The sequence below is a fragment of the Paramormyrops kingsleyae genome, chromosome 3 (assembly GCF_048594095.1).
Source record: "Paramormyrops kingsleyae isolate MSU_618 chromosome 3, PKINGS_0.4, whole genome shotgun sequence".
In the NCBI taxonomy this organism is placed as follows: domain Eukaryota; kingdom Metazoa; phylum Chordata; class Actinopteri; order Osteoglossiformes; family Mormyridae; genus Paramormyrops; species Paramormyrops kingsleyae.
This window is the reverse complement of record NC_132799.1, coordinates 4313921-4327166: the sequence shown is the minus strand read 5'-3', so window position 1 is coordinate 4327166 and position 13246 is coordinate 4313921. Positions and strand designations below refer to the sequence as shown.

Here is a 13246-nt window from a genome sequence, read left to right as displayed (position 1 = left end):
TGGTCCATTGAGCAAATAAGCAGACAGAACCTGGCTCTGGCTACTCAGTACTACAGACAAGTGAAGAATATAGCTGTTATATATATATATATATATATATATATATATATATATATACAGTATGCTGTGTTGAAGAGGCATCAGAGAGCCCTAACCGCCACTCAGACACCCTGGGGCGACCACAGAAAACCCCAGTGAAAGAAAAGAGACATCTTCCAGCTCAAAACAATATTCCCTCACACAAAGAGCACCCTGTCCTGTGTTTCCATCCACACCTCAACATGTTCGAGCATCAACGGGGAAATGAGTTGAACTATTCAGGCTAATCGTTACAGGCAGTAACCAAGAATCTCTATCCTAACACCCTGATTGTAGGACACTTGTAAGATTCAGTTATGCAGACAACACGTGTCAGTAGGACATTGTCTGACTGAAGTTCTTAACTTGATGTCATTGGTTTCACTGCTGATGGAGGAGGATTCAAATCACACCTCAAAGCTATTCCATTAACTACTAAGAATTCACTCCCACTCCTCCAGTCTGCAGACACTTGAAAGCACACTAAGGATGTCTAGGGAGAGATACCCAATCAGGATGCTCACTTTGCATTAAACCCCACCCCCAAACCCCCCACCTTAACAATGGCAGCAGCTGTGTTACATTTGGGCACTTCTGGCTATTAGTCATCAACAAGGAAGGGGGGGGGGGGAGACAGAATAAACACAAAACAGCAAATGCAAATGAATTCATGACTGAATGCTGACAGCTTTATCTTCTCAGAAGGACCATGCACATCCACACAGTATCTAGTCAGTGACACACACACAATCATGGATTACAGGTGTTACAGAAACAAAAACCTTTTGCACTGTGTGTGTGTGTGTGTGTGTGTGTGTGTGTGTGTGTGTAAGAGAGGGAGAATTTCTACAAGTACTGGAAATACATTGGGTGTGTGCCAGTTAGCTGTACATTCATACATTTTTAGTCATATTCACCCATTAAACTACTACTACAGCTCACAGGACGGCTTTGATCAGCTAGTTTAGAAGATGAAAACTGCGAGTTTGCCTACTTGAGTGACAGCTCGGTGGTTCCAGTTCTTCACGTCCCACAAACAAAGAGGAGGAGAACAGGCCATGCAAACAGAACAGGGTTCGAAGGAGAGAGAGAGAGACAAAAACGCTGAAATCAAAAAAGCATGTGAACAGCCAGTGAAACAAACTTTAGAAAGAGCAGCGACTAAAAGGTAAATCATATTCAAATGAAGAACAGAGGGGAAAATCAAAGCACAAATGAACAGATCAAAAAGGTAATTGTGCTCATAAGGTGGAAGAATAGTTACAAATTAGACAAAGAAAAATGTGAATAACTTAACAGCAATACAACATTTACTATTATTACCACTTTGATGCAGGATGTGAACCAGTAGTACCACTGCCATTGTGAACCAGTAGTATCACTGCCATGACACGCAACAGAACCACAACCAGCTTTGCCAGAGAGACCAAGAGTACATAACATATAAACACAAACATACAAACATAACCCTATATAAAAAAGCAAGCTTGCTTGGATCCCTCAGCAGTGCTATTTTCGGAGTGTGAGTGGGCGTGTTCTGCCCCGATGAAGTCGCCGCTCCTTGCGTCTCCAGGGCATCAGTGGGAAGTGTGGGAGTGCGCCGGCCTCCCGCCGGGACCGCCACAGTGCCCTCGGACCCGACGGAGCATTGGCTACAAGATACAGGCACCCAGGCAGACAGAAGCGCAAAGCAAAAATAATACCTATGTGATTTTGTTCCGTTTTGGTATCAGGAGAGGCGCTGGAGCTCGACTGCCAGTTGTCTTGCACCTTGCAAAACGAACACTATTCTGTCCAAAACATAAAGCTGACCACATGGGGGGTGGGGTACATTTTTGGTCGTTTCAGGATTGGGGAAACATTCCTTGAGCCAATCTTTATTTCCTTATAGACGAGCAGGCAATGGGCTTGCACGAGTCAGGGCATCGTTGCAGTCAGCTTGCATCGGTGGTGCGTTAAACACGGCACTCCTCTGACTGTCAGAATCCAGATCCGTACAATGCTTCTGTAAGTACGCCAGCTTACCTGCACCACTTAGACACTAACGAACACGGCAGCTGCATCCCCAAACTGACCGTACCAACACTAGGAATCCGCTTCTCCTCAGAAGGCCATAGCAACCAAGAATAATTGTCAGAGGCTCATCGTCTCCTGTCGGTTAGCCTCATTAATAATAAAAGGTCTCTGATTTACAGTCCGGTAGTAAACTGGGCGATTCAGCTGGGGTTCGAGGGCGAATGAGACAAGTGGTGGCATTTCCACCTGTGGGAAAAGACAATCAGAAGAGCTTTACTGCCGTTTGGAGGAAATACTTGCTAAAAACATGTGAACGCTGTCATCATAGTCATGGACGCTGTCATAGTCACTGGTAGTCCGCTTCAAACTAAGAATCATATTAATCTGTCATATCTGAATCCAGCTTCTAGGATCCTATCCATCCCTGTAAGCCTAAAGTTGTCCCTGTTCTCTCCCAACAGAACCTTTAGATCTAAGAAGATCACAAACCTGAAGCTAAAAGTGATCAAAGCCTTTGAAGTGTGTTCTGATCTCTGGGACCAGGTTCTGTAACTTACACAGAACTTAAACAAAAAAAAAATAGTCCTTTGTATTATAACTGGGGTAAAGAACTTCAAGTGGAAAAACATGAAGCTTCATAAGTAATCAATGGGGGCTTGCATTGACAAAAAGGCAAGGTGAGAATTTAAGAAATTATATACAAAAAACCCATAACAATAAAGCTTTGCTGGCACAGTGGGCAGGATCAATAAAACACAAATACGTGTAGAGGGAAGACACTAGGGCTGAACGATTTAGGGAAAATATCTAATCGCGATTATTCTTGGCATATTGCAATTGCGATTTGATTTGAAATGAATAAATTGTTCAGCCCTAGAAGACACTATACCGTGGGATACAGAAATTTGACAATATTTTCAAAAGCAGCGCCGTTCCGCGATCTGACTTATGGGTCATCGGTACGTGGCACATCAGCTACATAGTTACAAAAGACACCAGACTCAGCCATGATGCAGTACGATCTCTCTGCCCCTTCAACAGACTCAGCACGGCTCGAATTGCACAAGCGGGGCGAAAAAAAACATGCCTTTATGCAGAATGCAGCTTAAGAACGAATGTCGGGATCCAGCAATCACGCAACGACAAATTAATTTGCTATGACAGGTGGGGGATGCGTGTTAAATTACTGCCCCACCGCCCCCTAAATCAAACACACACGCACTTCTATTCCTTTCTGCTACAAATGTCACCCAGCATCATCAGCCCAAATATTCAGTCTAGGAATTTTGTGATATTGGACCCCCACCCCAGACCAACCCAATTATGTTCCATATTTTTTAGGGCCCCTGAGTGACAGGGGCCCTTGGTATTGCCCTAACTTTCTCTTGGGTGTCCCGGATTCAGTCATACATAAAGGAGGGCAGTACTGAACAGCCTGCAGTGACCTTCCTTTAAGCAACAGACTTGATACAGTTAAGACACTGACCCAAATCAAATAACTGCCGAATCGTTGATGTAAAACCATCGCTCTTGTGGTGAGGTGCCTTGATCATTTTTATAAAGAATGCATGTGATTTCACCCTGCTGCATACGCGAATGTCACGGTGGCGGATGGCACAGGCCTCAAAGCCTGACCGGGGAATGAGACACAGAAGCATTTGCAGGATAAACAGGCCTGACCCCAGTTACTGGCACTGCCGTTTCTGCTGGGAGCTCATGTAAGTGGTGAGAGTTGGTATCCCTCAGCGCATAATTAAAACAGATGTTGTACGAAACAAACAATCTTGAGCTTTTTGTTCCTGGTTCCAGCCAACTTGTTCCCCCCCCATCACACTGCCAGTGCACTTCAGTGGCCTGCAACAAGACTTGTAAGTGCAGGGAGGTTTACAGACCTGCCACACAGCAATAAACCTCCCCCCAATTCCCTGCCATCTCAGGTGCCAGCAATTGGTGCGGTTCCCCCACTCACCCCCCCTTGCAAAACACAAACAAATATATCCCAGGTAACCATGGACCAACTTCTGACTGATCAGCCAATCCCTTTCCAAACTGTTCCTCCATCCCAGGCTGCAGCAGACACATGCTAAAGACCTAGCATCAGATAAGCCTTTAAATAGAAACTGCCTTCCTCAAATAGGTCTCAGAAAGGCAGCAATAAGAAACAACTGATGGGTGCACTAGGCCCAGTGGAATTCTGGGAACGTCTGCGCAATTTGCAGCGATCCATCTGAAAGTCCACATAAAACACGGATGGCTAGGAATGAAACAATGATAATTTAAAAATAATCTGCACTGTATGCTTCCTAATCTGAAAAAAAGGGCTTCAGGAAGAGAGAAATTGGTTTAGAAGCACAAGTTTAGCAAGAGGGGACAGCGCGAAAATCCTCAGCTCTGTTCCAGCATCTCATGCCGAACAAAAAGTACACACTAAACGAGAAAAAAGGATGGGAAGAAAAACATGTAAAAACATTTATGTACAGCAGAGAGAGTCATGTATTAAATGATCATTCCACAGTCTGTTCCTCTTGACGCAGGAGACAAATAAGAATCTGTGGCCCATGAAATGAGAGGAAAAACTCAGTGCCGGGATTTAAGCAGTCCAGACACAGACACTAACAGCTTAAAGTACAACCGCTCACCATCATGAAGAACAGGCAGAGAACCAAATAACGAGGCGCTGTAAATATTTAACAAGGCCTGGGGTAAACACCAAGGAGCAGTTAATGTCAATGCAGAGGATTCTGGGAAGGGGACTGACCTCGTCCACATTCTCAAAGGCGTTGATGACATCGTATGGCAGGCATGACAGCAGGTCGATGACGAACCACGTTTTCAGATAGTTCATGCGGATGAGCTTGGGGTCAGAGATGACCTCGCCGGCCGGTCCAACGAAGGTGGTGTGGAAATTGAGCACGATGTCCACCAGGAAGATTACGTCCACGATGCTGTCCACTACCAGCCAGGTCACGTTGTTCTGCTTGGTCTTGAAAGACACGTTGTAGGGCACCATGATGGCAGTGTAGAAGGTGAGGATGAGGATCACCCAGTCCCAGGTAGTCTTGAAGGCACAGTAGTGGAGTATGATGTGAGGAGGGGTCTTCGGAGTCTCCTGCTTGTACTGCGGCAGGATGTCAGAGCCAAGCTGCAGCACCTGACCATGGGAAGAGGGAGGTTAATAATCTTTGGTGTGAAGCTCTCAAAGACCCAAGTCTCCATAGTAAGTAGCTGGGGAAGGAGGGTGTGTGTAAGGATTGTTTAGCAAGAATGCATGTTGCAGAACACAATATACTTTTCCGTACACCTTTGAATCCCAATATCATCTGCACACAGATTGATGAAAGTTTTACAGAAGACTGAAAATCAAGCTGCTTATAGAAAGTGTCGCACAGCAACGCCAGCAGAGGGCACCCTTCTTACCTCTGCTAAGCGAGAGTGCTTGTGGACGTTCTCCCCCTTGTGTACGGTGGGCTGCAGCTGCTGCAGGACGCCTCGGCTGCTGGTCAGAGCACGGGTCAGACGGGCGAACTTCCCCCAACCTAGTTTGGGTAAGAAAGCCAGACGGCCATGTTAGCGAACCCTGGGCGGCATTGACGCAAGGGATGGGTCACATGATCATCAAACATATAGCAAGTCGAACAAGAACTTGGTAGAAATAGTGAGTGCTGGCCCTCACTTGGTAGCCACACCCACCTTTGGATGAATCATCTTCGATTGGCTGTTTAAATGCTGTGATGTCACTGAAGGTGCACAGGAACAGCACTACCTTGTCCTGTTCATTGCGGATGGGAGCGATTTTGACGAAGAACCATACCGGTGTTCCTGAAACACAATCGAGATGAAAAACTCAAGAGACCACAGCACTCAGCCCACCCCCAAACAGTGAAACACTCCATCTGAGTTTACACAGATCATCTAATTAGCCATGTTCTTTTCTGACCATCATTCAAAGGAGACTCTCTTTTATACCCTCAACAAAAGTTCCAAGTGGAACAGATGTTTTTAGAAAAAGTATCCATTTTCAGGGAAAAGGAGATCTCCAGGAAAGAGCTGAGTCCAAAGTAACTTACGGTTCTTCTTGTACATGAGTATTTCAAATGAGTTCATCTCATAGTTCTCGAAGGTCAGCCGTACTTTCTCTGTGGTCTCTTTATCCGTGAGCTCGCCGTACATGAAGCTGAAAGCACAGTGGGAAACTGACTGTAGCATCACTGTGACATTACAAACACCAGGGTAAAGTAGCTGGAGGCATGACAGGCGCAGAACTCTGAACAGAGCCGGGGCCACGATCACCAGACAGAAAGCCAACATCTGCCTTTACACAGAATCTACCGCTCTTGCATCAGCCATCTCTACCATTTGCTTCCCCCTCTGGCCCAGCGAAAGGCCTTCAACCAAAGAGCAGCGAAGATTATCTGTATAAAAAGAGGCAAAATCCCTCCCAGATCCTATGAGCTGCTCTATTGATTGAATCAGTAAAGCCAACATACACAGGCATGTTGACAGAATTGCACCCCATACAAACACAAACATCGAGCAGATCCAAAGCTGAGGAACGACACTCATTAACTGAATCATTGCTGATTAATCACAGGTGCAACTGCTAGAAACAGCATGTAGACAACAGATGGAAGGTCAGGCTTTCCCAGCCCAAGACCTCGTCTCCAGTTCATACAGCAGAAGCGGCCCCTTGATTCCGGCACACAAAGAGTCAATTGATCTGGCGAGAGACTGATCTGCAATCAATCAGATTAAGTGACTGCACGCCTACAGACAGAACGGCTCGAAAACGAGCACTTAACAAGCATGAGAGACACTTGTGAGCCTTCCTGTAATGAAGCATCTATTAGCAGGCCATTTTAGCCTTAGCGCACACATTCATGAAGGAATAAATCAAGTAAAGGCTGAGAGTTCAACCCTGGTCGGCCATGTGATCAAGGAACACAGACGGGGGTTTAGTTCAGCTCGTATCACAGGTCGGCGCATTTGCTGACCCACGCCTCCTGTCAGGGGCATTAATCACGAGAGCCACATGGGCCACAAGACATTTTCCCGTGCCAATTGTCCGATCACATCTAGTGACTATCACCATTTCTCACAAAAATACCCCCTCGTGTGTAGCAGTAATACAGCGACAGACAGGACAGACACCCTGTTCACCAGCATCTCACTGTCCTGGCCTGGCAAGCTGGTACGTATATTTTTGTTCTTCCCTAGAATTCTTGATTAATTGGTTCCCAATCTGAACAGATTTAGCCACCTCCGTTGACTAAACAGGGATGGAAAGCCTACAAATAGAGCTAAAATCAGGACAGGAGACTGACATCTTAATGGTTGAATATGTCAGAAGTTGTTCTACCGCAGCCGTACACAGAACAGACCACAAAGCTGTGTGACCAGCGAGCCATGAGTACCTGAAAACCACCAAAGCTCGCAAGCCACTTGATCCAAACCCTGCCGAAAGCGGCCTGTCACAGTGACAGCTAAGGTCCCGCATCACGGCAGCCTATAAAAGCTGATGCAAGTCACAGCAGAAAGGTAGAAGGCACACCATGCCTCGCAGAGGGACCCCCCCCCCCATTTCCACTGCATGCTTTGATGTTGCCCCTCTGCACCAACCCACCCCCCCCACCCCCCAACTTGGGAAATGACTGAAAGTGATCCACATTACCATAACGGACAGCAAGGCACAGCAGATATAAAAATACGAGCTGAGATTCTGAAGTCTGACAAGCATTAAGCTCTGAAGTCAAAGCAGTGAGGACTATGCAGACCAACAACGGTTAGACTGAGCTCCTGTCCCCTGTGAGACGAACCGTGAGCATCCCGTTGCCTTGCAGAGAATACCTTCCCAGTCACTTCCCAGTCACTTAATATGGACGCGTCTTTAAAGAGAGCAAGGAGAAGCAGCATGGAAATGGCAGCAATCATGGGTGAGGAGAAGCCTCTCACCACATCTTCGAATCGGACAGGCAGGGGCCAGAATCAGCTGGAAACATGTACCTGATGTCAATCCCCCCCCTCACTGCCCTCCCAATATCAAACTCTCCCCCATGCCATTGTTCAAAGGGACAAACCAAACCCAAACTAGATATCCTTTCTTACGGTAATCCCAAAAAGTGAAGCATGGAAATATGAAGGATATGCAATGGAAATCCCATTATAAGCCACATATGGATTACGGTTTACAAACTAGCTTTGTTAGCAATGCGCTATAATGTGATAACAGCAAGCAGTTCAAACATGTGAACCCTTTAAAAAAGACCTGCATTCATTATTCTAAGCACATGACCCTGTGAAGCAAACCAGGCAGCGTCAGCATCATGAGATGGTGCCTTTCTGCAGCAGGCGACCGCGGCGGTATGGGAGGCTACCGGCACGTGCCGCGGCGGCATGGGAGGCTACCCGCACGTGCCGCGGCGGCATGGGAGGCTACCGGCACGTGCCGCGGCGGCATGGGAGGCTACCCGCACGTGCCGCGGCGGCATGGGAGGCTACCCGCACGTGCCGCGGCGGCATGGGAGGCTACCCGGACGTGCTGCGGCGGTATGGGAGGCTACCTGCACGTGCTGCTCTTCTGCATGACCTCGGCCCGGTGGTAGCCGGAAAGCTTGCAGAATCCATCGTTGCTGTACACGATGGGCCAGTCCACGATCTGGGCATTCCCCAGAACAAAATTGGTGTCTGCCGTAAGGGATACAAGAGAGAGTGGGACAAGGACACTGTTACTGGTCAGTTCCAAGCCATGGTAGCTCAATGGTCAAGATTACAGCTCAATTAAAGTTACTATTCTACATGAAAAGGATGACTGGAAACAGTCACACCTCCAGACACATGGACCTCATGTATGGACAAAACACGCAGCTTTACTCATTTTTAGACCAAATACGGTAAATATCAGGAGGGTAATGTGGCTAGCTGGACTTATACATACACACAACTATTATGGGTACAGTATGATCACAATGAAATCAACACAAATCGACGCATAAGGATGATGGCAGCACTGAGGTCACCCCCACCCACACAGATCCCCGCGTCTGGACATTGGAGAACATGGGATAACCAGAGGAGAGCCGACAGTCACAGAAACCAGAACCAAACATCGTGTTCCTATACCCACTCCCCCCCCCCAACAGTTACTGGCTAACCCGTTTTTAGAAAATTCCTCACTGACAGCTCAATAAAGAGTAATGAGTTAATTATAATATTTCACATAATTACTCCAACCAAAAACACTTGCAATTTATCTTAGGCAATTAAAAAGAAATGGGAAGCTGCAGTAAATGTTACAGGAAGACATCAACTAATTAAACACTGGTTAAAGCCTTATGTTCTTAAGAGCCAGATTTGGCACCATTTGTCAAGACATTTGTACATAGCAATCAATGACAATAATGTGCCACTCGGACAAGGTGATGCGTTACAAGCTGTCCTGAAGAGCAGCAGAAAAATGAATCTCGTCTCGCTCCCACGGACCTGAACCTTCCCATTTAAAGCCCTTGTGCAAGAGCGACCTTTCACCTCTCACCTACATGACCTCAGCCTTGTACTATGCAGGTGATGCAGGTGCTGAGGCCAAGCAAAATCATGAGAACTATTCCTAGTGTTAAGGTTATTCCCAGATGACCCCTGCCCATTGCACCAATGGCATTATGGGAAATTCCAGACCTTGCTGCAAATATTACCACCACCATGGACAGTGAAAAGAGTATTTTGGAAAACGCAACATGTATAATAGATTAATAGATTTTAGGACGGGAAACTTTAACACATTGCACATTACACAGCTAATTCCATTAAAAACGGCAGGAGAGGGACATCGGGAATCGGGAGATGTTACCTAACAAGCAAAAGGACAAGGATTTCCTCTCTACTCACTCTACTCTACAACTACTCTTCCGACAGACACAACACTAAGTTCCATGCCAACATCTGTTATTTTACTGTGCTTACATGACCTTGCAGTTTACACCGATTACCTAGGCTATTTGGTTACAAAAATAACCAGGTCGCACAGTGTGCAGTATTTCAGTTATTTACAGCGTCTGTATGTCTTCTTATTAAACCATCGAGTAGGAATAAGATAAAATTATGGGGGGGGGGATGGAAAGGAGGTTGATGTTAAAGTTATGCGGTCTTTGCCGAAACTAACAAATCAAATTAACAAAGAAATTGGTACAGAACATGAACATGGAAAAGAAGGAATAAACAACGGTGTCGACATTGTGTATACCTGTCTGTCTATGTGACAATGTCCAAACTGAAAAGTTAAAGGAGAGAGATGGTTAAAGCAAGACAGACAGCGCCGTTCAAAAACAAAACTACACGCCACCACTACAGCGACAAACTATTACAAAACTGTCATCGGTGGCCTACGCAACAGGGCGCATTAAACACCATCCGTAAAAAACGCAAAGGCTGCAACACCTAATATTTAATATTTGACAGTCATCTTCAGATAATTTCACAAGAGTCTGTGTGTTTCTGTTTCGTTCACAGTCAGCTCCCGTTATTCTGATTATTGTCTCCTATAACTAGGCTACACGGGCATTGGTAAGATCCGCCCAGCACGATTTTACCAAGATCTGGGGAAAAGGAAAGGTGTTTAAAAGTCCCAGATGTTCAATGGCAGCGAACCAAACTTTTTTGTGACAATCACGACCATCAGTTAGTGTAAACCTGTAGCACACTATTATCCTATCGCTAACTTATAATTTAAGCTTGATGTAGGCTAACAGTGACGAGTTGGTGTTTGCATTAGCGTGAAATCATATTAAGACCAAAGCGGTATAGCTAAACCCTTTCAGCATCTATTTCTTAGAAACTCGATATTTACCCTCTTTAACAATCTCTCAGCTTTAAGCCCACAGTGAGCAACGCAAAATCGATAGCACCATTTAAGAAAATGGCACAAAACTGAATATTTTGAAAACCTTGTCCATAATTCATGTTAGTCGGATTAAACAGCTTTCGCGTTTAAATATATATATATATATTTTTTTACCGACTCGGTATCATGCTGTTTAACATTTCAAGTTTTTAATGACTGCGTTTTGATAGCTGTCAAGTTGTCACTGATGGACGGGAAAAAGTTCGATTTGAATTGCGGCTTACGGAGTGGATCATGCGTAACATTATGAATTATCGCCGCCATTAAACTGTCACATTGCAGCTACAATAAATCACTTCATTTATCTCACAATAGACTAACATAAATCAATTTAAAAAAACAGCCTTAAGCTATAGCAGAGGCGAATTCATCGGCTCGCATTGAGGAACTCTAGTGCGGTTTTAAAATTGTACAGAGACAGTAGAAAGCAATAATGTTTATAGGTGTGGGCTATATAGTATATGGCAATAAAACGCACGAGAATTTTTGTGTTGCTGCTTATCTGATGGCAAACGTTTTCATTTCTGTGTAATACATATGATATGCAGCGCCGTCTTGACAACTCCGACGGCAATTGGCGCACCTGCGAAGGGGACCCGTCTAATCATCTTACCAAAACCCTGGGTCGATTATTCCGCTAATACCATCCAGTATCGACGCACTTACAGTCAGACAATGAATAACATAAACACACCTATCAAAAACACGCCTCAAAGCTTCGATATACTTGTTCAAGTTATTAGAAAAATCTGCGTTACGGTTAAGCAGCTGTTTCCGTTTGTCATATATAATTACTATCAATTAGCATGTAATTACCTATAACGGACATTTGGTTTTTACGTTACAGAATGACCGGAGTATTATTAAAATTTTAGACATACATTTAGATATTACATCGATTAAGGCGATACGTAAATACATCCTATATGTAGCCTGGCTCAAATAACATAAATAACAAGCAATTAAGCTGCGCAAGTTTTGCGGGAAGCACAAAAACATCTTCTGAAATCGTAAACATTAGGTTACTCCTACCATGGCATCAACGGCACCTACACGTTTATTTACTGTCACACGCAACTTTTTAAAATACAGATATGTGCGTCAGAACGGGAAATTTTATCAATTACTTTATGTACGTTGACAAAAGATGCGGCTTTCTTATGATAGTGGATTTCGGTTTAAGTTTCAGACGTTACGCTACAATATACATGTATTTTTAAAATCTTGCCTGTTGTAGTACTAACTGTTAAAATGGCACAAAATTTCCCACTAAAGATGCATCAAAGTCCATTCGGACCCTGCAGCGTACTATAGTCATTTAAAGTTCCCCCCAAAAAAACGTTTAACTTCTTACCGTTAGATCGCCTGACAATATTTTCTAGGAAAGTGTTCTGGGGGGCCACGAGTCCTCGCCGTCCGCCTGCCATGCCGCCTCGTCATTCAGTCCTCTGTAGGTGGGAAGGCTTCAGCGTACCGGGATGCCGGAGCTGCATGCAAGGCGATGAGCCTGATCTTCTGTCTTCATGGTCTCCGCTCCCACTGACATTAGGGTACAGGGCTCTCCTCACGATGTCCGAGACGGTGCTCCCCCTGTTGAGTGCGAAATGAGCGGATTCTCACGCTTGGGTACCAGCCGGTACTTGCATCCACTCCTTAACTTCTACACTAACTTGGATTCCCATCTGCTGGCAACCAAAGGAACTGCGGCTTATTTGCTGGGGGAAAAGGCATGGACCCAAAGCTACACTGATGGACTCGAGGGGGAACGCCCCCCCCCAATTGAAAATATGTCGTTAAAGCTCCCTCTAGATAGGCGAAAATGCCACTATTGGCTGCCCTTCACATGGAAAAAGAATGATGGAGTGCTGTCTAGGGTGCCCCCTTCATGTGAAAGAGTATGATGATGTGCTCAAGGAAATGTGGTGAAGCAGCTTAATGGGTGCCCTACCCCTCTAGCGGAGAAAATGAGATACAGTGTCCTATGAAGTGCCCTTATTTGGTACGTATGGATGCCCATCCAATGGGAAAGGAGGCAGTTACATGCCCTCTGTGCCACTTCCACATGATTAAATGTGCCAAACGGTGCCCTTCCCAGAAGTGAGAATGGGTGGCAGTGCTGTAGAGTGGGGGTCCCAAAGCTTGTCATGTCCACAGACTGGTTTGCAAGTTTCATTGACTGGGGGAGGGGTGTCGGCAGATCAATTGGCAATTTCACTGTTTACATTTTTCCAGATGCAAACAGAACAGAAAAAGTGACAATTA

At 45.3% G+C, this 13246-nt stretch overlaps 1 protein-coding gene across 3 annotated transcripts in view; it reads right to left on the bottom strand.

Moving 5' to 3' along the window:
- The window catches only part of kcnh1a (potassium voltage-gated channel, subfamily H (eag-related), member 1a), a 50068-nt gene extending 37349 nt beyond the window's left edge, over positions 1 to 12719 (bottom strand). Inside the window, exons 1-7 of one of the 3 annotated variants that reach the window (XM_023796380.2) lie at positions 12339 to 12719; positions 10328 to 10354; positions 8652 to 8775; positions 6162 to 6268; positions 5785 to 5913; positions 5512 to 5630; positions 4853 to 5245 (exon numbers count right to left, since the gene is read on the bottom strand). In XM_023796380.2, coding sequence (XP_023652148.2) covers positions 4853 to 5245; positions 5512 to 5630; positions 5785 to 5913; positions 6162 to 6268; positions 8652 to 8775; positions 10328 to 10354; positions 12339 to 12411 — 972 coding nt within the window. In that variant the 5' untranslated portion in view covers positions 12412 to 12719. Of the gene's footprint in view, positions 1 to 4765; positions 5246 to 5511; positions 5631 to 5784; positions 5914 to 6161; positions 6269 to 8651; positions 8776 to 10327; positions 10355 to 12338 lie in introns of all 3 variants that reach the window. The other 2 variants (XM_023796381.2, XM_023796382.2) reach the window with 2 other exon arrangements.
- Between the last annotated feature and the right edge of the window lie 527 nt (positions 12720 to 13246).